This window comes from Petaurus breviceps, unplaced genomic scaffold (genome assembly GCF_028583685.1).
Source record: "Petaurus breviceps papuanus isolate PSGF00001 unplaced genomic scaffold, PetGlider_PUasm1.0 37, whole genome shotgun sequence".
In the NCBI taxonomy this organism is placed as follows: domain Eukaryota; kingdom Metazoa; phylum Chordata; class Mammalia; order Diprotodontia; family Petauridae; genus Petaurus; species Petaurus breviceps.
In genome coordinates, this window is record NW_027186296.1 from 49,530,462 (window position 1) to 49,552,053 (window position 21,592).

The following is a 21,592-nucleotide window of genomic DNA, read 5'->3' on the forward strand; positions in this document are numbered from 1 at the left end:
ATAGATAGATAGATAGATAGATAGATAGATAGATAGATAGATAGATAAGTATAATGCAGAGTAGAATGTGATATGGGCAAAGGAAATATTTACGGTACTGTAGGAAAACTTGAGGAAGGAGAGGAGGACTTTCAAGGGTAAACTTTCCTATAGGAGGTAGAGGACCTATAGAGCTAAGGAATGGAAGAATTTAGGCAGGCAGAGGTATAAAGAGGCCTGGGCAAGTGCATGGAAATAAGGAGGTACAGGAGTAATGTGATAGGGCCACAGAATGGGTGGGAGTTAGATGGTGGAGAATATTAAATATCAGATTAAGGTTTTATATTTTGTTCTGTAGGCACTTGGTACCCGATGAAAGTTTTTGAGTCAGGAATTGACATTGTCAGCTCTCTCCTAGAGGTAGGACTATTTGTTTTGAAGAGGGGAGAGATTGGAGTCAAGGAGACTAGTTTGGAGGCTCTTAGGTTAGACCAGGCAAGAGATGATGGGACTTATGAACTAGGATGGTGGTGGTATGAGTAGATTTAAGGATCAAATGTGAGCAGTGTTCTAGAGCATAGAATCAAATGATTTGGCAAAAGGTAGAAGAAGGTGTTGGAGAAGGGAGAGTCAGAAATAAATTTTGAGGTTTCAAACCTGGGTGATTGGAAGGTTAATAGTGCCATCAAAAGAAAAAAGGAATTTGGTTTTTTGTTTTTGTTGCTGTTTTTTAAAGCAGTTGGGGTTAAGTAACTTGCTCAAGGTTACGTGGCCCATTATTTCTGGGTGTGGTGCTAAGTATCAGAGCCCGGATTCGATCCCAGGTCATCCCAACTCTGGGGCCGGTGCTGTTACTCACTGTGCCACCTGGCCACGCCTGAAAAAAGGAATTTGGAAGAAATGGCAAATTCAAGAGGGAATTTAAGGAGTTCAGTTGTGATCTTCTTTAAACCCTTCCTTGGAGAATGTAAGACAAATAAAAATTTTGAACTTTTATAAAATAGAAAATACAGTAAAAGCCGTTGCTATATACACTACATAACTACTAATTTAATGTCTTAATATTGCATGGTAGTAGAAAGACTGTTGATTAGTCAGTTACTTCTATTATATTAACAATATTATCCATTGCTCAGTCATTATAACTTCATGTTTCCAGTAAGTATTAGAAAAACCAGGTGACCTATTCATTCTTGGAATACCATAGAGATTCTGTATGTCTGAGCATGAGAAAAACCTCTTCCTTTCTTTTCGTGTGTCTTTTATGATGTTATTTGTTACAGCTTTATATCCTGGTAAAATTTTTTCTAATTTTAAACACTTTGATCTCAGTAACACTAAACTCAAAAACACTTCAAAAGTGTCATAGCTAGTAGTTTGTTCTGTAGCCAGAGAAAACTTTATTCATGAAAAAATTAAAATTAAAGTACAGTTTATATTGATTTGTATTTCTAGGTCTATAAGAAGGAAAATAGATGCTAGCAATGAGATGTCAAGTCCATACTTCCATTTAAAGATTAAATGCAAAGTGAAAATTCCCAAAACAATTGAAAATGTGACTATCAGTATAATTGTTGTTTGATCGACATATGTGGATAATTTATATTTATTTAAAGTTTGATCAAATTAAAATTCTGTAATGTATAAGTTTTCACTCTTAGGTAGTATTTCTCCCTCTCTTCACCTTCTTTTACTTCATTAACATAATTTTTAGATAAATATACTGTTAAAATATATTATTAGATTAAAAATTTTTATAATGTCATCCGTTGTTAAATTTAAAGATTACCTATGGAATAATTAGCAAGCAGAACTTGTGTATAATAGGCATTGACACTGTTTCTTTCTCTGTTGCCCAGTCAGTCTTAAAGGGTGATTGAGTACAAGCAAGTTATATTATAGTTTGCTAACCTTCACCATGGCTTCTACAACATTATTAGTAGGTAAGGAAGAGGAAATAGGGTCCTAAAATGTAAAGAGGAAAAAAAATTTAAGTGAGAAGTGAATTGGAAAAATTGTTCTTCCTTACAAGCATAATTCTTGCATTTTAGAGATCTTTGATAAATGTTTGTTGAATTGAATTTAAAGGATAAATAGCAGTAGATGAGAGACTGCAATGGATGAACAGGCTAAAGACTCTGGAGATGAGATGATCAGTGATACGATTTGTTAAGATTTTGTAGTATAGAATTTTAATGGACTTAGGTAACCTGATGAGAAAAAAAGGGGTGTGCATAACTCGATCTTGCCCTTTGAATAGATAAATTTAATTTTTTGAGTAATGGAAGTTTTTGAAATAGCAGAATTTGTCTTCCTGTACTTTTTACTTTTCTGTATTTGTTTTGTATACTTTGCCCAGCTAACTTGCTCAATGTTTTTTTTTTTATTTTCACTAGTCTTGAAGAACACATCTTAGTATAGAACATCTTAGAAAGGTCTTTTAGGCTGTTGCCCAAGCAATGTTGGAGTTATAATCTGTTCTTTGAGACAGAGCCATGATCATCAGTTTGTTCAATGCTTCAGTGCTTAGAATGCTTTATTAATGTAGAGTATCATGGATTTTGCATCTTTTTTTGCACTTTACTGTGATTTAAAAAGTATTTCTCATAAGTTCTCCAAAATGGACAAGACTTTTAAAAAGCCCTTTAGAACAAAATTATACCTTTTTTGAACTGCTAAGGCATCTTAATTGCAAAAGATTCTTATTCCTCAGGAATTTTAAGAAACCCCTTTATTTTCAATTCAGCCAACAGTTAGTTGAATGCCTATTATGTGTGGTGAGATATAGTGTTAGGCACTGGAAATATAAAAATGGAAAATAGTATAGTTCCTGACCTCAGGGAACTTGCTTTTCTTAAACTACTAGTTATGGCAAAGAATAGAAATATGGACATTCTACTTTTTGTTTCTTCTGTTATCCAAAGAGGAATAGCTAAAATAATCCCAAAGCAGAGAGACTTTTAACAAAGTTTTGAGGTTATTGCCTATATTCCAGAGTTAGTTAAAACATGCACTTGGGACTGTCGTTTTTGCTATAATCCTAGATTTAAAAGATACGATAATGAATGAAGGTACTTTTTGATTCCTACCTTCGCCCTGGTCTCTTAAAGTTCATGTTTTATATTACTGGACAGCAGTGAGAAATATCATGGTGTAATAGAGGATGAGGATTGTACTAGAAATGAGAAGAGATCCATAGATGCATGGGACCTTAGATTGAGAATTGGAAGGGACCTTAGAGATATCTCATTTGACCCTATACTTTTATGGATAAAGAAACCAAGATGAAGAGAAGTGATTTAACCAGGATCCCACAGGTATAAGTGGAAAAATTGGGATTCAAAGTTATACCCTCCAACCCAATGCTATTCACTGCTTCATGTCTGGTTTTGGTTGTCACTGTTGTGTGACTTGAACAGATCACTTAATCTCTAGGCTTATATTTTAAAATTGGAGATAATGTTTGTCCTGCCCACCTTAAAAGGCTATTGTGAAGAGCAAATTAAATAATGTATGTGAATTGGTTTTCAAAGCAATGTGCTTTTTAATTAAAAAGAACAAGTGGTTCACACATGGAAATTCAGGCCTTAGTTCTTTGGTGATCAGGGAAGTCTGGACTCAAAGAAAATTACCTTGCTTCTGCTCCACACACAGTACTTTTTCTGGGTACCTGCATCCATGAGTAATGGTCCTTTGTGCCTTGTAAATCTGATTTCTAATTATAGTCATTCAGTAAAATGTAATTATGAAGGGAACATTTTGATACTCCACCCTTTACCCCATGGCATTCTTTGTAACAGGATTTGATCCTTGGCATCAGTAAGTTTTCAGTTAGAAATAATAGAGGGAGAGAAAGCAATTGACTTTTCATTCTTATGAAAAGTATTAATTTTTCAGAATGAACAGATAGTTAAAACTCTGCAAACATGAAGATTATTGAACATATTATTGAAAATGAAAGTGGTTTCTCTCTAATTTGATCTCTAATTGGAATTTATTTTAATTCTAGAACATGGTCCAAGACAATTCCTGGGAAAGTTGAATTCTTCTCTAGTGAGGGTTCAGACACATCCATACCAATTCCTATAGTGCCACTACAAGGTGTGGATGATTCCTATCCACCCCAGAAGAAGTCTTTTATGATGCTCAAGTACATGCACGACCACTACTTGGACAAGTATGAATGGTTTATGAGAGCTGATGATGATGTTTACATCAAAGGAGATCGTCTGGAGAATTTTCTAAGGAGTTTGAATAGCAGTGAACCCCTCTTTCTTGGGCAGACAGGACTGGGCACAACAGAAGAGATGGGAAAATTGGCTCTGGAGCCTGGTGAGAATTTCTGCATGGGTGGTCCTGGTGTGATCATGAGCCGAGAGGTTCTTCGAAGAATGGTACCACACATTGGAGAATGCTTGAGAGAAATGTATACAACCCATGAAGATGTGGAGGTGGGACGGTGTGTCCGGAGATTTGCTGGAGTACAGTGTGTCTGGTCCTATGAGGTAAGAACAAAGTTGTTTAATAGTTTGTAAAATTTTTTGACTTTTAGTGCTGAATCAGTATGGAAAATTCATGTATCTCACATTGAAGGTTCTATATAATTCTATATTATCAATATCTATATTATCAAATATCAAAAGTTCTGTATTATCAAATGGCCTTCATAGTTTCTGATTTGTGTTTCACTTTTTCCCCTAACACGTTTCACATTTCTTTTTTATACTTAATGTGAAGGATCCTCTGTTTTTCTTCTACAAATATTGCCTTCAGTTTTTAATAATGGTTCTTGGTTTTTGTTACTTGATCCTGAAAAAGAAATTAATTCACTCTAATTGTTTCCAGCCTATACTAAACAAATAGTGGAAAATGAGAAAGAAATTTTCAAACTTGTGGAGTCAAACCATTGCATTTAACAGATAAGGAACCTGAGGCCCAAACTAGTTAAATGGTTTGTCTAAAGACATGATCATATCAAAAGGTCATCATAATTCATAAACATTTCAAAAATTATACTACTATATATGACATTCTTCTAGGCAAGGAGGAATACAAAGATAAAAGGCATATTTCCTATCTTCAAAGGCCTTATAGCTTAGCAGGGGGGAATGAACACGTATAAATAGGCAATCCAAAATGATAAGTAAGATTATAGGAGAGGGACAAACAAAAGGAATAAGATCTATAAAACTTGTGATTCCTTCCAGGTATGAGAGGATAAGGTATGGAAATAGGGTAGAGTTCAATACATGAAGTTTGATTTGGGCTTTGCAGAATAGGTAAGATTTTTATATTGAGATGGGGGAGGTTAAAGGTGCTGAGAAGAAATTGAAATTAATTCTGGACATAGGAGAGGACACAGAAATAGAAAACATCTAGATAAGTTTGGACAATGAATGGTGAAGTTTGAAGGATCATTGATTAGAATAAGTCTGGGGAAAGTTGAAGTCAGATTGTCAAGGGAGTAAGTCTAAGAAGTTAGGACTTTACTTGGTAGGCAGTGGGGAGCCATGAAAAGTTTTTGAGCAGGAGAATGACTTGATGCAGCAAGCTTTGATCTAACAATAATAGATTTGCTATAGAAAAAATATTTCTTCATAAGTAGAGATTAAAAATTATTTGCTAATAATGAAGTAGAAGGTCCTTTGTACTCTAATGCATTCCTCATTCCTTCAAAAAGAAGCTTTAAAAAATTATGATGACTTTTATGTTTGTACTTCCAATTCAGAGATACTATTTTACTAGAAGTGTTTTTGAAAAATGTGAGACTTTTCTCTCATGTAGTAAAATATGCAAGGAAATTACATAATTAAGGATACATAATATGTAGCAAACAGTTAATTTTCATTTGAGATAAATTTGCCCAAGTAGTTGATCATGGAAGCATTTTATTCTTGCCAATGCATCCTTTTAAATTTCTTCTAATCACAGTCTTCTGGTTGAAATTTTAGAGATGTGCACATTTTCAGTGCTGCAGGGAGTATCCTTTGTTTTCATTTCAAGTTATAAAATCACAAAGTTGTGCAGTAAAGACAAGACTTGATCAGAGTGCACACTTTGATCTCTTCCCCCTTAAATTGCATTGGCATTAAGCTAAATATGTGTAAGGGATCTTATTTTTCAAAGATAAAAGATAGCTAAGAGAGTCCATGAGAAAACACAGCTGTCTTGAGGATTTTATGCAGTTATAAGCAGCTGTCTTATGGATTCTGTATTTCTGGCTTCCTATTAAAACAGAAGTATTTTCCATGCTTAATTATGTGAATAGAAGCTCAGCATATGTAATATTCTGAAATTTTATTTTTTCAACTAAAAACATTGAACTAAATTTTGTCATTTGTTTTTACATCACCTTTATTTTCTAATGTATCTCTCCACCTTTCCCCCTCTCATTTCCTCCCCCTCAGAGTCTCTTATAACAGAGTCTCTTATAATTTTAAAATGGGAAAAATAGTTTAGCAAAACTAATCAACATTGAAATTGTGCTGTTTTTCACATACTCCTTTGTATCTATAAAGAAATGAGGGGAAGTATCTTCTCATATCTATTTTTTGAAGATAATTTTGGTTATAATTTCTCAACATTTAATTTGTGTTGCTGTACTTTCCTGTTTACATTGTTCTTGTTATAGTGCATATTGTTTTTCTGGTTCTTCTTATTTGACTTTGCATCAGTTCATATAGATTTTCTTGTACTTCTTTGGATTCATCATCTTTATTTTTACTTACAGCATATTCTGTTATTTATGTACCACAATTTTTCATGTTTAGCCTCTCCTCAGTTGATGGGACACTAAGTAGGTATGATATACTTGTTTGTAGCTCTTTGCTGCTACAAAATGTGCTGCTGTGACTATTTTGGTGCCTTTGTGTTTGTCACTGACATCTTTGGGAGAGGAGATTTACTCAGCAAATAAATTTTTGAATTAAAAAATAGGGACATTTTAGCAACTTTCTTAGCTTACTTCCAAATTGCTTTACAGAATGATTGGACCAATTTGTAGTTTTATCAGCCAGTCATTAGTGTGCCTGTTTTTTCCACAACCCCTCTAACACTGACTAAATTGTCACCTTTGACAATTGTCTCGATGTGAAGCGAAATTTCTGGATTATTTTTATTAACCATTTCTCTTATTGTTAGTTATTTGGAGCATTTTTTATGTGATTGTTAATTTCAGATACTTGTGATAACTGTTTATTCTCTTTTATTATTGTTCTCTGTTATTGACTGCTTATCTTTGGGGGATTGGCTTTTGCTCTCATATATTTCTGTTCATTGCCTTTTTATTTGGATGTCAGTCTCTTGTTAGAGATATTTGATAAAAATATTTTCCCTAATTTATTGCTTCCCTTCTTGTCCTAGTTGCATTAATTTCGCTAATGCAAAAAGTTTTTAAATTTTAGTAATTAAAATTATTTTATTTTTTTAGCCACCTCTAACTCATCCGGTTAAGAATTCCCCCTTGTAAGGGTATTATAAATGTACCTCTTTGTAGTGTCTGTCATAGCTGTTTGTTTTGATGTACACTTTAAAGGCTAGTGTCCTTGTGGCCACTTTATTTTAGATGAATGCCAGAATAGTGAGGTTAGAGCTTATGTTTTCAGTGTTCTTTATAACATTAACAAAAGAGTTGGTCCCCAAACTAGTAGAGGTCTCCTCAGCATCCTGTTTCTCAGATGCTGTGAGATTCTCATCATACCTACCTAGTGTCCTGAAAATTGACTGTGACTATCATTTCTGGAAACCTGGAAAGAAGATTCGATATCAGTGTGACATTAAGGTTATTTTATCAAATGAAAGTGTGAAGGCTCAAGAGAATTGTGGTTGTAAATGGAAGCAGAAGAGTTGGATTTTTCAGTAGAGTTTGGATTGACCAGCAGTGCCATTGTTGCTTCCTGGGTATCCTGATGTTGGTGGCCTGTTGAATAGCAGCAGAATACCAGGTTTGAGATCCTCTCCAGCACTTAGGTGACTAGAGACTATAGACAGCACCCTGGACTTCTTGGTATTAAAGGTGGCACTCATGGAAGTATTTTCACAATTGCTTTCTTGGCATCCTTTGTCACTTGTATTTTTAAGGTATATAGGAAAAAAAAGCTATAGGATAAGGGTGGAATAAGAGTTGCTATTTACAGAGTTCTTATTTTAACTGAGTTGTGGCATTCAAACCTTTGTCATTAGTGGAGGTTGTTGTATGCACTGCTTTTCAAAAGTAATGATTGTGGGATATGAAATATGAACCAGCAAGGAAACTGAGGGGTGATAAGACAGGTAGAAGGAGAACTAGGAAGGCATATTTTCAGGAAAACCCAGAGAAAGGAAAGTATACAGAAGGAGAATATTGTGGTCAGTAGTGTCACATACTGCAGGTTTAGAAGGATGAGTAGAAACACAGACAGACAGACACCATCATTTCTGGCATTTGAGAGTTGATTGATAACTTTAGGGAGAGCAATTTCTGTTGAGTGAGGTTGGTTGCCAGATGTAAAGGGGTTGAGAAGTCAGTGAGAAGAAAGGAAATATGAGACTTAACCTCTTGACTCCTAATCCAGTGTTCTTTTTGCTAAAGACTTCTTGTAGTGATGGTACAGAGTGAATAGAATCTTGTTAGGTAAAATTTTGTATTTAATTTATATGTTTGTAAAATATCTTATTTTTTATTATTTCCATATAATTTTGATGATATAATGGATGAACTAGTTTACATATTGTTAAACAATGATCACAATGGTCCATATTATCATCTAAAATGCAGAACATTTATTAAACATCAGGTGTGTATTACTACAAACAGTATATTAGGGCTAGATGAAATGTAGAGATTAGTGTAGAGATGAAATAAAGTGCAAGCTTTGCCTTCAAGGAACTTAAAATCTAATGGGATAAAATAAATGCAAACATAACACAGACAAAATAAGTGTATAGGAGAAATCTTGATAGATAATGAAAGATTTGAGAATGGAAAAATAGAATGACAACATTTTAGGGTTACATGTTAAAGAATGTACCTATTGGAACATTTCTAACAGTTTTATCAGAGTTTCGCAATCTCTGATATAGTAAGTACTTGACTTGAAGTTCCATCAAGATTAATCATTGTGTTACCAGAAATTAAGAAGAGTTCTTCATGGTATAACTTTTATTTTAAAAGACTGTTCTTATATCTAGTATCTTAATTTAGCATTTAATTTATTATGCAGAATTGAATTATATTCTCTGCCCTTTTTTAGCTCATCTGTGAAGGCCAAAGGATTTATTCTTTACCAGATAGAAATAATGACCTGATAATTGTTTTCATATCACTGAAATGCAAGGCTAAATGACATTGGAGAATTAAAACAAATTAACTTTTAAGTTACTAGTATTTGTAATGTTTCTCCAGTACAGACCTTATTTCATTTTCATAGAGCAAGAAATGATTGCAGGTTAAATTCCAAGGTGATTGTAATGTTTTCATAGTAATTTCATGGCAATAGCCATTTGTGACAGACTTCATGATAGCTATGAGAGAGACTAGCACTTGGATATGCTGTAACAGAGAGAAAAGGGTTGTTATTCCTTCTTTGCCATGTTACTTGAGGTAGTACCTGGGAAGAAGGGAAATGGCAGTAGGAGGGCATTTCAGTGTGTAGAATCAAAAGGTATATTCAATTCCTGCCTCTTGACACTTATTGGCTGTGAGGACATAAGTAAGTAGCTTAATGTCTCATCCTCAGTTTCTCCCAGATCTCAAGGTGTTTAACCAAACTAAATAATCCACTAGAATAATCCAGATGTACAGTTTCTTGGTGTGTGTGAGGCCCACGTGGCATTAGTCAGCTCTGTGTGTGGAAACCCTTCTGGCCTAGACAGTAAGCAAAGTGGAATTAAAGAGAGTGAGGAGAAATTTACTTTGTTCTAGCTCCCCTGTGATATGCTCATCTTAAACCACACTACTTAATACTTCACCATTCTGAACAGCCATGAACACTCTAGGTTGCTGATCTGATAGTTACAGGTAACCTATATAAGTGACCTTTTAAACACATCTTAATTGTATAAGGTTTCTTTGTGACAGATCTTTTTTTAAATGATCATTTTAAAAATGGAGTGTTATTCCTATTAAATAATCTTTTAAAAACATACATTTAATACCAGTTTCCTGTATAAATTTATGTGAATTCCTGATGTGAAGTTAGTCTTATTAGCTGGAGTTCTCTTTAAGTCTTGCCAGACGTCTTGATTATTTTAAAGATGTAATTTGCCTTTTTGAAGCTCCCCAGTTAGAGGAATGTAAGATCTGAACTCATAGCATCTTGTTTTCTATAAAAACCAATATAATAAAGAACCTGCCATCAATTAATAGAAGAATGTATGAGGAATTTAATCTTGTTTTCCTTTTTTAGTCACCTTTGCACCCCTTATATTTTGGAAAGCAGTCAAGGTCATTTCTGCATGTAAAAGGCAGCAGACTTTCTTAAGCTATCTTGAAATGATACTTGAAGATAGGCACAGTGGATTGAGTGGACTCCTAGTCAGTCAGTGAACAAACATCCCTTGCTTCTCTGTGCCCTAATCTGTGTCAGGTCTTGTGGGAAAAGACTGTAAAATGTGGCCCTTACCCCCTGAGATTTTACAGTTTAGTTGGGGAAATAAAGCATGTACATATGAGGAAATTGGATACCAAATTGAGAGCTAATCTGTGTGGCATGGGCTATAAAGATACTAGTTCAGAGGAGGGTGAGATCACTGATATTCCTGTGGTAGGGGAAACCACAGGGGAAGGAACAGAAACAAAACTTACAATGAAGTATAATGTAAAAAACATGGTGCTTTTGATATTGTTGGAATAGATTATAAAGGAAGGTTGTGTTCTGACTAGCTTCAGTAGCCTAGAATTTTTTTTTAATTTTTGAATGTTTCTTATGGTGTTGGTACAAGACTTATTTACAGAGGACTCAAGACCTCTACCTAGGATAGAGCTAGGAGCCAGGAAGGAAGGAGGCAAAAAGGACCTCAGAGCAGCTAAAATAGATGCAGCAAAGTCTATTCACTGAAACTCACTTTTAATTATAAGGCATACCCCTCAGGCCCTTACTCAGAGACTATTTACCCATATTGTACATACATACAATTATAATGAGCTTGATTATCTGTTTTCCAAGTCCGGGGCAAATGAGAAGCAACACATTAGAGATAAGGAGAAGGACTGTTATAGTCAGACCTGCTGGTGCCCTGGTGCCCTTTGGAGCTTTTGTGATATTCTATTCTCTAACTCCCCTGTGTTCCTAAACCGTTTTTTTCTCCTCACTCTTAAATGAAACTTGGCTTTCCCTGGAGAAACCACATGCCCCAGAACCCTTTTAGTAGGAAGGCACTCCATCTTCCATTGTCCCTAACTCCCAGGGTTAGGAGGAGGGGTTATTTCCAGAACATTCTTCTCCCTATCATCCCTCAGTGTTCTTACCTCTTCTGAAGTCTATGTTTATTCTACCCTTTCTCTGTTTTTGTTGTTTTAGTCTACTGACCTCCCCATCAGTGCCCTAGCTATTTTGTTGAACTTATTCACTGAACACAATATTCCAACAGCATTCTACATTCTAGGCAAACTGGCTTACTTACTGTTTTCCTCTATTCCATCTCCCACCTTCATGCTTTGACTAGACTCACACCCCGCCCCCCCCCAATTCTTATCATGTTTTTCTTCTTTACCCTCTAGAAATCCCTAGCTCCTTTAAAGATTAAGATTAAATGCTACCTACCACCTTCATGAGGTCTTTCTTATTTCCTTCCCCCTCCCCCCCAATCCTCTTTGTATATATTTTGTATCTTGGGAATAGCATGGAGTTAGTGGATTGTGGTAGTAATTGCATTTAAAGATTCCCCCTGTATTGGCTTGGTTTTCAAATTGATTGTGTTAAAACCCAGAGCTTGTTAATCCCACCTGTGGGATGGACTTGTTGATGTGAAAAGAAAGTCCTGAACTGGGAGGAGCTGGTGACATAGATTTGGAGAGACAAGAGAGAGGTGGAAGAACTTTTTGGAAGCGGCACCTCGTGGAGGCAGAGAGAGACTGAGAAGGATTGCTGAGAGCCACTTTGAATTGCCCTGGACTTTTGAGACCTGCCCCCTGAGCTGCCAAGGACTGAGGAGACATGGCTGTTTTGCTGGTACTTTGTCTGTTTTGATGTTGTTTTGCCAGATTTGTCCACTGGTGAAAGACAGTCCTGTTGTTGAAGAAGTCCTGGAACCTGGCTTTTGGTTGAGAATCCCTGAGACTGTCCTGCAGACAGAGAGTGAATACTGTCCACTGATGAAGGACAGTGCTGTTGTTGCAGGGGTCTGGAGACTGTCCTGCAGACAGAATGAATACTGTCCACTGGTGAAGGACAGTGCTGTTGTTGCAGGGGTCTGGGAACCTTTCTGTTGGTTCAGAAGCCCTGAAGAAGGATTTTCTTGTATGTTTACAGAAATCCTGGGAGAGGGTTTTGCTAATGTTATCAGGGGTTCTAGGACTGTTCTACAGACAGAGGATGAATTAGTGAAGGGACTGGCAATGTATCTTATGGCCTTGCTAAGCCTTGTCTCCTCAGTCCTTGGCAGCTCAGGGGGCAGGTCTCAAAAGTCCAGGGCAATTCAAAGTGGCTCTCAGCAATCCTTCTCAGTCTCTCTCTGCCTCCACGAGGTGCCGCTTCCAAAAAGTTCTTCCGCCTCTCTCTTGTCTCTCCAAATCTATGTCACCAGCTCCTCCCAGTTCAGGACTTTCTTTTCACATCAACAAATCCATCCCACAGGTGGGATTAACCAGCTCTGGGTTTTAACACAATCAATTTGAAAACCAAGCCAATACAGGGGGAATCTTTAAATGCAATTACTACCACATGGATGGAGAGCTGACTTTGGAGTCAGGAAGACTTGAGTTCAAGTTCTACTCTGACACATGATTTGTTTTGTGACTCTGGGTAAGTCATTTAACCTCAATGCCCAAGGTAGTGCTCTAGCACTATTTAAAAGTGTGAGCCATGAAAATTAATTTATTTATGTATATTTGTAACCCAGAATGTAAGTTCCTTGGAGTGCTTAATTTTTATCTTTATATCTCCAGTGCCTAGAATAGCGCCCAGGGTATAATAGATCCTTTTAACAAATGTTTGTTGAATTGAACCAAAGTATTCATGTTCACAGCTTTTTTAGCATCTTGACTTCTTCTTTCACCTCCTCACGACTCTCTTTATCCTAATGACATGCTTATACCTTAGATCATACCATTTCGCACAACTGTGCTACATGGAATTTCAGAAGCTTATCAGTCTGCACCATAAAATTCCTCATCCTTTGGGCCTTCCATTACTCTAGACCTGCTAATCCTCATCCATTGATAATCCCAAACACCTAACTTTTCCTTTTACTAGGCTGTTAAATACTGCTGGGAGAAAAATCACAAAATGGGGATTTTACCCACTACAGATTGATGGTTATATATATTCAGTTGAGGCCTCACTGCTATCTGATAGTACTTACACTTGAATTCTGTACCTTATTGACCATGGCACATCATCAGAAACTTTTCCCTCATTGTCTCAAGCCTCTTACTATACCCTCCTTTTCAGAAGCTTCCTACATGAGATTTAGGCCATGTGAAAGGAATTTCCACAATTCTCCCTTTTCAGTCTTCAGAACTTCTCAAGTATCATTGTGCCCTTTGCTCTTTACTTCTGGATCACAGAGAAGGAGGTATTCCTAATCTTCCTCTACTCATGCTCTGGAATTCCATCCTTTCCTACCTCTTCCAGCACCTTGCTCTAGCTATCCCGCCTCATCTGTCTTGAATTCTTCTGTCTTTTTTCTGGTAGTTCTCTTTTTACCTGTTTGCAAAATGCTTGGTTCTTTCCAGTCTTGAAAATGATTTCCTTTGGCCCATCTACCCAAACTATGTCTCCGTTTCTTTACTGCTAGTTTCCTTAAAAAGTTGTCTATATATGATGGTTCTACTCTTTTACCACCTGCTTTCTCTGCCTCTTGCACCTCAACTCCTGCTTCTAGAGGGCTACTGAAACAAAGATCAGTCAGGGTCGTGCAGTCTAGTAATCTTTTCCTGTCTTTATCCTCACCGATGTCTGTGCAGAATTTGATATTATTGACCATCCACTCTACTCCCTTGGTTTCATATGCTCTTTTCTTCTGATTCTCTTCATTTCTCTCTCTAAAGCATGTCTTCTCTTTTTTGCTTCCTTCCTGACTTCTTTGCAGTCCCTTAAAGTAATCCCCAAAATTCTACCTAGCAATCTTTTCTTTTTTCAGCAGTCTGTCACTCCCATCACCTCTAGACAATTCCCAAGTCTTCTTTTTTTTTCTGTCTCCTTGTATCTTTTCTCTTATCCAAGATAGTTTGTCTTTTACTTTAAAACCTTGGTGTTCAAAGAAGACATTTTCAGAGCTATCTTAAAAAAAGAAACATATTAAAAACCGTCATTCCTGGGTTTTGGGGTTTTTTTGTTGTTGTTATTGGTTCTTTTTTTTCTTTTTGGAGGGCAATTGGGGTTAAGTGACTTGCCCAAAGTCACGCGGCTAGTAAGTGTTAAGTGTCTGAGGTTGGATTTGAACCCAGGTCCTCCTGACTCCAGGGCCGGTGCTCTATTCACTGCTTTTTGTTTTTTTCCTGGTTTTAACTGGCGAGTGGAGGTCTTACCAAAAAAGAAATGTTGGCCCATGTTTTGAGCCATTATTATTAAAGTTGACTAAAGTTTTGCCAGTTTCACTTAGGTGTTTAGACAATATTGCCATTTTGACAGGCTGAGAAATAATAATCTTAATGTTAAGCAATATATATTCAGAGAATTGAAATTCAGTAGAAGTTGACAATGTTTTGCAAGCTTTAAAATGTGACAAATATTAACATAATATTAAGAGTTATTTTTAAAAGTTTAGCACTGAACATTTCACATAATTTTGTTTAGCTTGTGGTATTGTAGGATGAATGTAGGATTTCCTTGATTCTAAGATGGTAGAGTAGAGATCAGTATGATTGCATTACTTAGTGACTGGGAAAAAAAATTGACTTATTATACAGATGAATAGAGGTCACTAAAGTACGTATTTTGGTGTTCCTTCTTTGTCAAAAGAACTTAACTTAAGAATATTTTGGTTTTGCTCACAATGAGGTAACTTGAATTTCTGTTACTTGATCTGAAGTTGCCTGCTGGCTGGAGCACAGTATTAGCATTATGCATAGGAATGTGGACTGGACCAATGATTTCATTGGTATGAGAAACTACCAGAAAAGGAAACTCCTTCAACCAATGAAGGGTGGGCACTTTTTATGCGACTTACGGTCTTAGAAAGTCACATGTGGCACTGAGAGGTCAAGTGACCTGTCCAGAGTAACATTTGATGGAGTTCATCCTGGCTTCTGGGCCAGGTCTCTATCTACCATGTCAAGTTACCTTTCATTAGGCATTAGAAGATAAAAAGGAGACCATGTTCCTACCTTCAAAGAGCTTACATGAAAAGATACTTCATTATGAATAAATATATAAACTATGGCAAGGAAAGCATAATTAGGGAGAGGATGTAGAGCAGTATGAACTCGGTATTCTTATTTAAGGCTTCCTGGAACAAAATTTGAAGCAAAGAGTTGAAAGGAAGTGATCATCTGATCTTAGCCTCCTGCTGACCATGACAGTTTTCTCTTTTTTTCTTGATAATATTCAAGGGTGAAAATGAAACTATCACCTAAAGTAACCTGCTTTGGTGTTTTGTAGAGCTCTGATTATTTGATAGTATTTCATGCCAGACATATTTGAAGGAAGGGGAGTCAAGAATGAATAAGAGAAGGGAGTGAATTGGCCTGGTTGGAAAAAAAAGAATTTTCTGGTGATAATAGTGGAGAGAAGTGAAAGTGAGGATAAAATTGGTCCAAACTGGTGAAAGATCAGTTTCTGTATTATAAATGACAGGAAATAAAATAGTTTTGTTTGTTTTTTAGAAGAGTCAGTGACATATTACATTGGTTTGCGTTGCTTTTGTGTCATGTTCTAGAAGCATTTCTTCTCATTACAGTGATTGTTTTGGCATTAACAGTGTCATCCAGAAATCAAAATTGCAAGTTAATCAATATTTGACTTATTGTGTACAGAATGTAGTGGTATATTTGTGGGCATATAGAAAAGAAATAGAAGATATATGTTGGTTATATGATATTGGGGAGACCAGCTATGCCTACATCTCTTGGTAGGTTGGAATTGTTTGTTCCTTTTCTCATAGTGAAGTAAAATGACATAAAAGGCCTCTATTGGTATTTGATTTGTCCAATTTTAAGCACTTATTACGTGTAGAGGTGGGAGAGAGACAAAGTGTAGGTAAGAGTTGTACCCATGGAAGTTCACAGGCTAGAAGAATAGTAGTTATTTTTGCATGATGTTTTACAGTTCACTTACAAAGGGCTTTCTACACAGCAACTTTGTGAAATGGGTTTCATAAGTATTTTTGTTTTATATTAGAGGACACCAAGGTTCAGGGATATTAAATGACTTGTCAAGTCATTAGCTAATGAGATGAGCAGGATGAGCAAGAGGCCCAAAACTTCTAGGGGAGAAGGGGAGAGGGAATGGGGTATAATTTTACAGTAAATGACATATTGAAAAGAAATGTTAAGTTGATTGATGGTTAACTTAAAGACAGAAATAAATGGTAAAGTTAGATGATATTCAATGTACTTTTTGTCTTTGCAGTTCTAAAGGTTTTGTTTATTAGTGTCTTGGTTACAAATCTGTCCCTAACTTAACAACATAAACTTTTTTGAATAATTAATTCTGGATCTATATCCAGAAGAAATGAAGAAACATGCAGATAGACCATAAAAATGTCATTTAATTGAATGAAAAAGTTGTTAGTGTATCTCCTGGCATTGTATCAAAAGTTGATTGTTTAACTTAATCTGTTGGGGGCGGGGTGGAAGGGTTAGATCCAAAATTGTAAATGGATGCTGTACAGTATTTTAGCTAACTGACTTCTAGGAAATGAAAGACAGAAAGTTCTTTGTTTTAGAAGGCTGCAGAATCCTGACCCTTTTAAAGAGTTTATCATGTAAGCAAACTTATAATGTACCATGTTATTGCTTTAAGAAGTTTGTAACAGCACTACTGGAGCAAAATTTGTCCCTGGCTATAAAGGATCTTTCAATGTTCAGTTAGCAATTTAATGCTAACTTTATTGCTAACGTCATCAAGGTTAATACTGTAGTATTTTGTTTCTCTGTTTTCTCTCAGTGAACCCTTAAAGAAAAAAAAGGGGAAAAATTATGTCTGTAACTTATTTTCTATTTTTTATATTTTAGAAATTCTCCACTTCCATACCTGAGTATTGTGACTAACAATTTTCCTTTAAGCATATTTATATAGCAGATGCTTTTTTTTTTAAAGAACACAGGTTTTAAAGATAGCCCTAATATTAACCTGCTTTTTATTGTTATAGAATGTGGTATTGTTTGTTTTTACAGATCAAAAAGAGGGTAACAAGTTTATTATTTTTATCTTTTGTTCATTTATATCATGAGACAACTTATCTGTAATGTGTGTGAAATGTCTAGGAGTATTTTAAATCTTTTTGATATTCTACTTGCCATGTTGGTTCACATTTGTCACTTTTTCTCCTCTACTCCCACATCTTCTATATAAAACTTAGATGTGACCTATAGTCAGTGCCATTTTCTAGTGCATATACACTTTTTTTTCCCTTAAAAGATAGCTCATTTTTAGGGTCACAGACTGCATTCAAATCAATATGGTATTTGTCATTTAGAATTCTAATTACTGCCAGCTCTTGATTTAGCTGCCTTTTAAAGATAGGTAATTTTTTAAAAGTCCTGATAACATAAAAATATTTAATATTTTAATTTTAGAGTGCACAATAATACTTTTGTTGCACACAGACTCATTAAACTTTAGAACTAGGAGGAACTTTAAAGATCATCTTGTCCAATAGCTACTCCTCTCATACCCTAGGAAACTGAAGCCTAGAGAGGTGTGGTCTTGTGCCCCATAGCAGGTTGCCATTTACTGACCAATTTTCCCAGTTAGGTTTTGCTTGGAGAAATAAAAGAAATGCATTATGTTGTACACATATAGCATTTGTTCAGCAAGGGAAATCAACCCAGAGGTCTGCTTGGTGACGTTGAGCCCAGTGTTACAAATTTGTTTTCGATAAATTATGTACAAGGAGAATTGAAAGTTGATTTTTAAAAAACTATACTTTTTTAATTTATTATTTAACAGTACCTGACTATTATCACAGTTTAGAGCTCTCTTCAAGAATATTAAACGTTGATATTTCTATGGAATGTTGACTTCTCTTTAAATAAATTATTTGCTACAGTAAAATATAAAAATTATTTTCTTTTTGCTTCAACCCTTGTTGAAAATCTCTTCAAAAGGTATATATAAAGGTAGGTTTTTTAATTGACATAGTACTGGAAATTAGGAAATATGGATTCTAGTCTTGGTTCTGGCCTGTTGCTCTAGAAACTTGTCACATGTCACTGAATTTGTCAGAGCTCCAACTCACTGCTATAAAGTAGAAGTCAGATTCCATTCTTAAGTGAACTATCTGAAAGGATACTTTCTTCCTACTCATTTGAGGTCGAGTGGCCAAGGGAGTAAGACTTGAACATTAACTGTCATATGTTCCTAAAAGGTTTAAGATAGAAGAATTTGCATTAATTCAATACAGCACAGATGTGATACTATCCTTACTCATTTTTTTTTGACATTTACTTTTTCCAAAAAAAAGCATAAAAAGTTTCAGTCTGCATTGTTAATTGAGGTTTTATTGTATTTTAACAATTCAGAGAAACTTGGACATGCTTTTTAGGAATTACTTTTCAATTCATGTGACTTTGAAAATAGACCCTAAATAAAGACATATAAATCTATTTGTGTCTCTTCTAACATATGTTAATACCCTTTGCCATCAAAATGTCACATTCTTGGGCATTATATTTGCTGAAAATGTGGTTTTGCTTTTGCCTTTTCAGTTGAGATTCAGATCAGATCTTGTTTTGGTGAACTCTCTGGTACTCTCTAGATTCTTTGTGCCAAATGCTTGTAGTTGCACATATTACAGTAGTATTCAATAGGTTTTTGAAACTCTACATGTTTGTCGATCATTTCACCACATTTGTAGTATGATCTTTGCTTAGATGTCCCGTGAGTTTTGAAGAGAGAATGGTAGTAAAGGAAGTCTAAACAAGTTAGATGTTAAATGGGGGGAGAACTAACATAAAAGGGTTACTGTCAGAATCAGGAAGAGCCTTTATGTGGCTGGCAGCAGTGATCTGCATTTAATGTCAGTGGCTGGGTGACAAAGTGGATAAAGATCAGGACATGGACTCAAGAAAACCTGAGTTCATATCTAGCCTCTGACTCTGGGCAAGTCACTTAATATCTACTTGCCTTAATTTCCTCATCTGTAAAATGGAGATAACAATAGAACCTACCTCTCAGGGTTCTTGTGAGGGTCAGTTTAAATAACTGCAAAGCACTTACACAGTACCTAGCACATAGTAAGTACTATATAAATGTTAGCTAGTAATAGTTGTAGTAGCAACAGCAGTACTAATAGCAGTAGAAGTGCCTACCTCTCAGGGTTATTGTGAACATCAAATGAGATATTTGTAAAAAGTGCTTAGCATATAGCCTAGAACATAGTAAGAATTATATAAATGCCAGTTGTTGTTGTTACTATGCTATAATAACGTAATTTAATCACAGGACCAATTTATCACATGTGATAGGTGGCTAATGTATCATGCATTCCTGGAGTATTGTTAGAAATAAGTAAATCACTAGAATGTGAACATATTTTTGTTATAGAGATTTTTTTTATAAGGAGATTTGACATTCATGTGAATTTTGTCTTAGAAAGAAATCCTCATCACAATAGCAGGTACAAATATCTCCCCTCTTTAAATCGATTTTACATTATTGTTAGATTTCTTCAAATAGTTCTCATCAATCACTAGAGAAGACTTTGGCAGCTGGACATTTCCTTTCTAGCCTTAAGTCAATCCAAAGCTTAGTACACTAAAAACTAAATAAGAGATTGACAAGAACATACACTTTTGGAAGAGAAGAGGACTTTGATGCTGTAACTTTAGCTCCATAGACAAAATCTGTGGTTTGTCATCAGAAACAAATATGATTAAATATTGATTCAGCCTTTGTTGTTATGAATATTTTTTTGTTTTTGAAGCTTCAAAGGATTTTTTGGTCTTCTTGTGTTTTTTAAATTACTTTTTCCATTTAAGACCCATATGTTATTCCTGTTGATTTTCCTGTTTGTGAAGTCACTTTTGCAGATTTGTATGTAAACAATATCTTCTTGAATTAATTTACTTGTTAACTTTCTAGATTCTCTGAGACCGGAGGAAAGGTAGCCCTTTCTTTCTTTACAGCCATACTCTTAACCAATCCAGGAAGCAGTAATATTTTTTTTCCATAAAGTCAAATTTAGGAGACTAAATTGTTCCTGGTTTTAGGGTTGTAGTCGTACGGTTAAAAATAGAATTAAATTATCATTATATAAAAATGGTTAGTTGAGATCAAAGCTAAACATACCAATCCTATTAAACTGTAACTTTTAAAATTATATTTACATTATGTTTGTTCTTTTCTCTTTTATCTGATGAGTATTTTAAAATTATTTTTAGAAACCTATATTGATATCTTTTGTTTTTGCATCACCTTCATTTCCGAATATATCTCTTTCCCCCCTTACTCAGAGTTATCTCTTGAAATAAATTAAGGCTTTAAGTCTACCTGTATGTAGTACACAAGCCATAAAATAAACCAAACTAGTATTGTTTTTCTCCTTGAGTACCTGATTACACAAATGAATTTTTGTAAGGTTGTTTTACAGGAGACATTTTTTCCTTTGGAGAAAAGCCTTTTTTTAATGTTTAACAAAAGTAATACACTCTCCTAACATGGGAGAGACTTAAATGTACTGATGAAAACTAAAGTAAGCAGAAGCTGGAAAATAATGTACTATAACAATGTAAATGGAAAGGAAAAAACAATAAAAATAAAACTGCTTGATCCCAGAGAAAAGATGAAAAAATGTACCTCCCTACCTTCTGTGCAGGGTGGGGGATGTTGCATATACACTCAGATTCATTTGATAGGTTCCTTAGTTTTGCTGAAAAGCTCGTTTTTCTCCTTCCTCTTTTATTATGTGTTATAAGGAGTGATTTTTGGAGGTGGACAATTGGGAAAGAAAGATATTTTTGGAAATGTAGGTGACATAAAAACAAAACATGTCAGTAAAAATTAATTTTAAAATATGTTGAAATCACAGATCTTGACCAAATATTAAAAATACCTGACCCTTTTACACTGCAGTTTTAATCATCTAAGCGCATAGTCAATATGAATATAAAAGATTTGGAAAAGTTCAGTAATGTACTTTGTAGGGGAAAGTGAGTTTTTTGTTTTGCAAAAGATAATACATTTGAATAAGATGTATAACAATAGCTTCTGATGAAAAGCAAGGAAAAGACAGCCCTTTTCTTGCAAGGTGAGAGAGAGCTTTTATGTGTGTGTGTGTGTGTGTGTGTGTGTGTGTGTGTGTGTGTGTGTGT

General features: G+C 35.2%; 1 protein-coding gene across 1 annotated transcript in view; it reads left to right on the forward strand.

The window, feature by feature from the left end:
* CHSY1 (chondroitin sulfate synthase 1) overlaps nt 1–21,592 on the forward strand; it is an 83,966-nt gene that overhangs the window by 9,504 nt on the left and 52,870 nt on the right. The window contains exon 2 of the mRNA XM_069098452.1: nt 3,989–4,484. Coding sequence (XP_068954553.1) covers nt 3,989–4,484 — 496 coding nt within the window. The remainder of the gene's footprint in view (nt 1–3,988; nt 4,485–21,592) is intronic.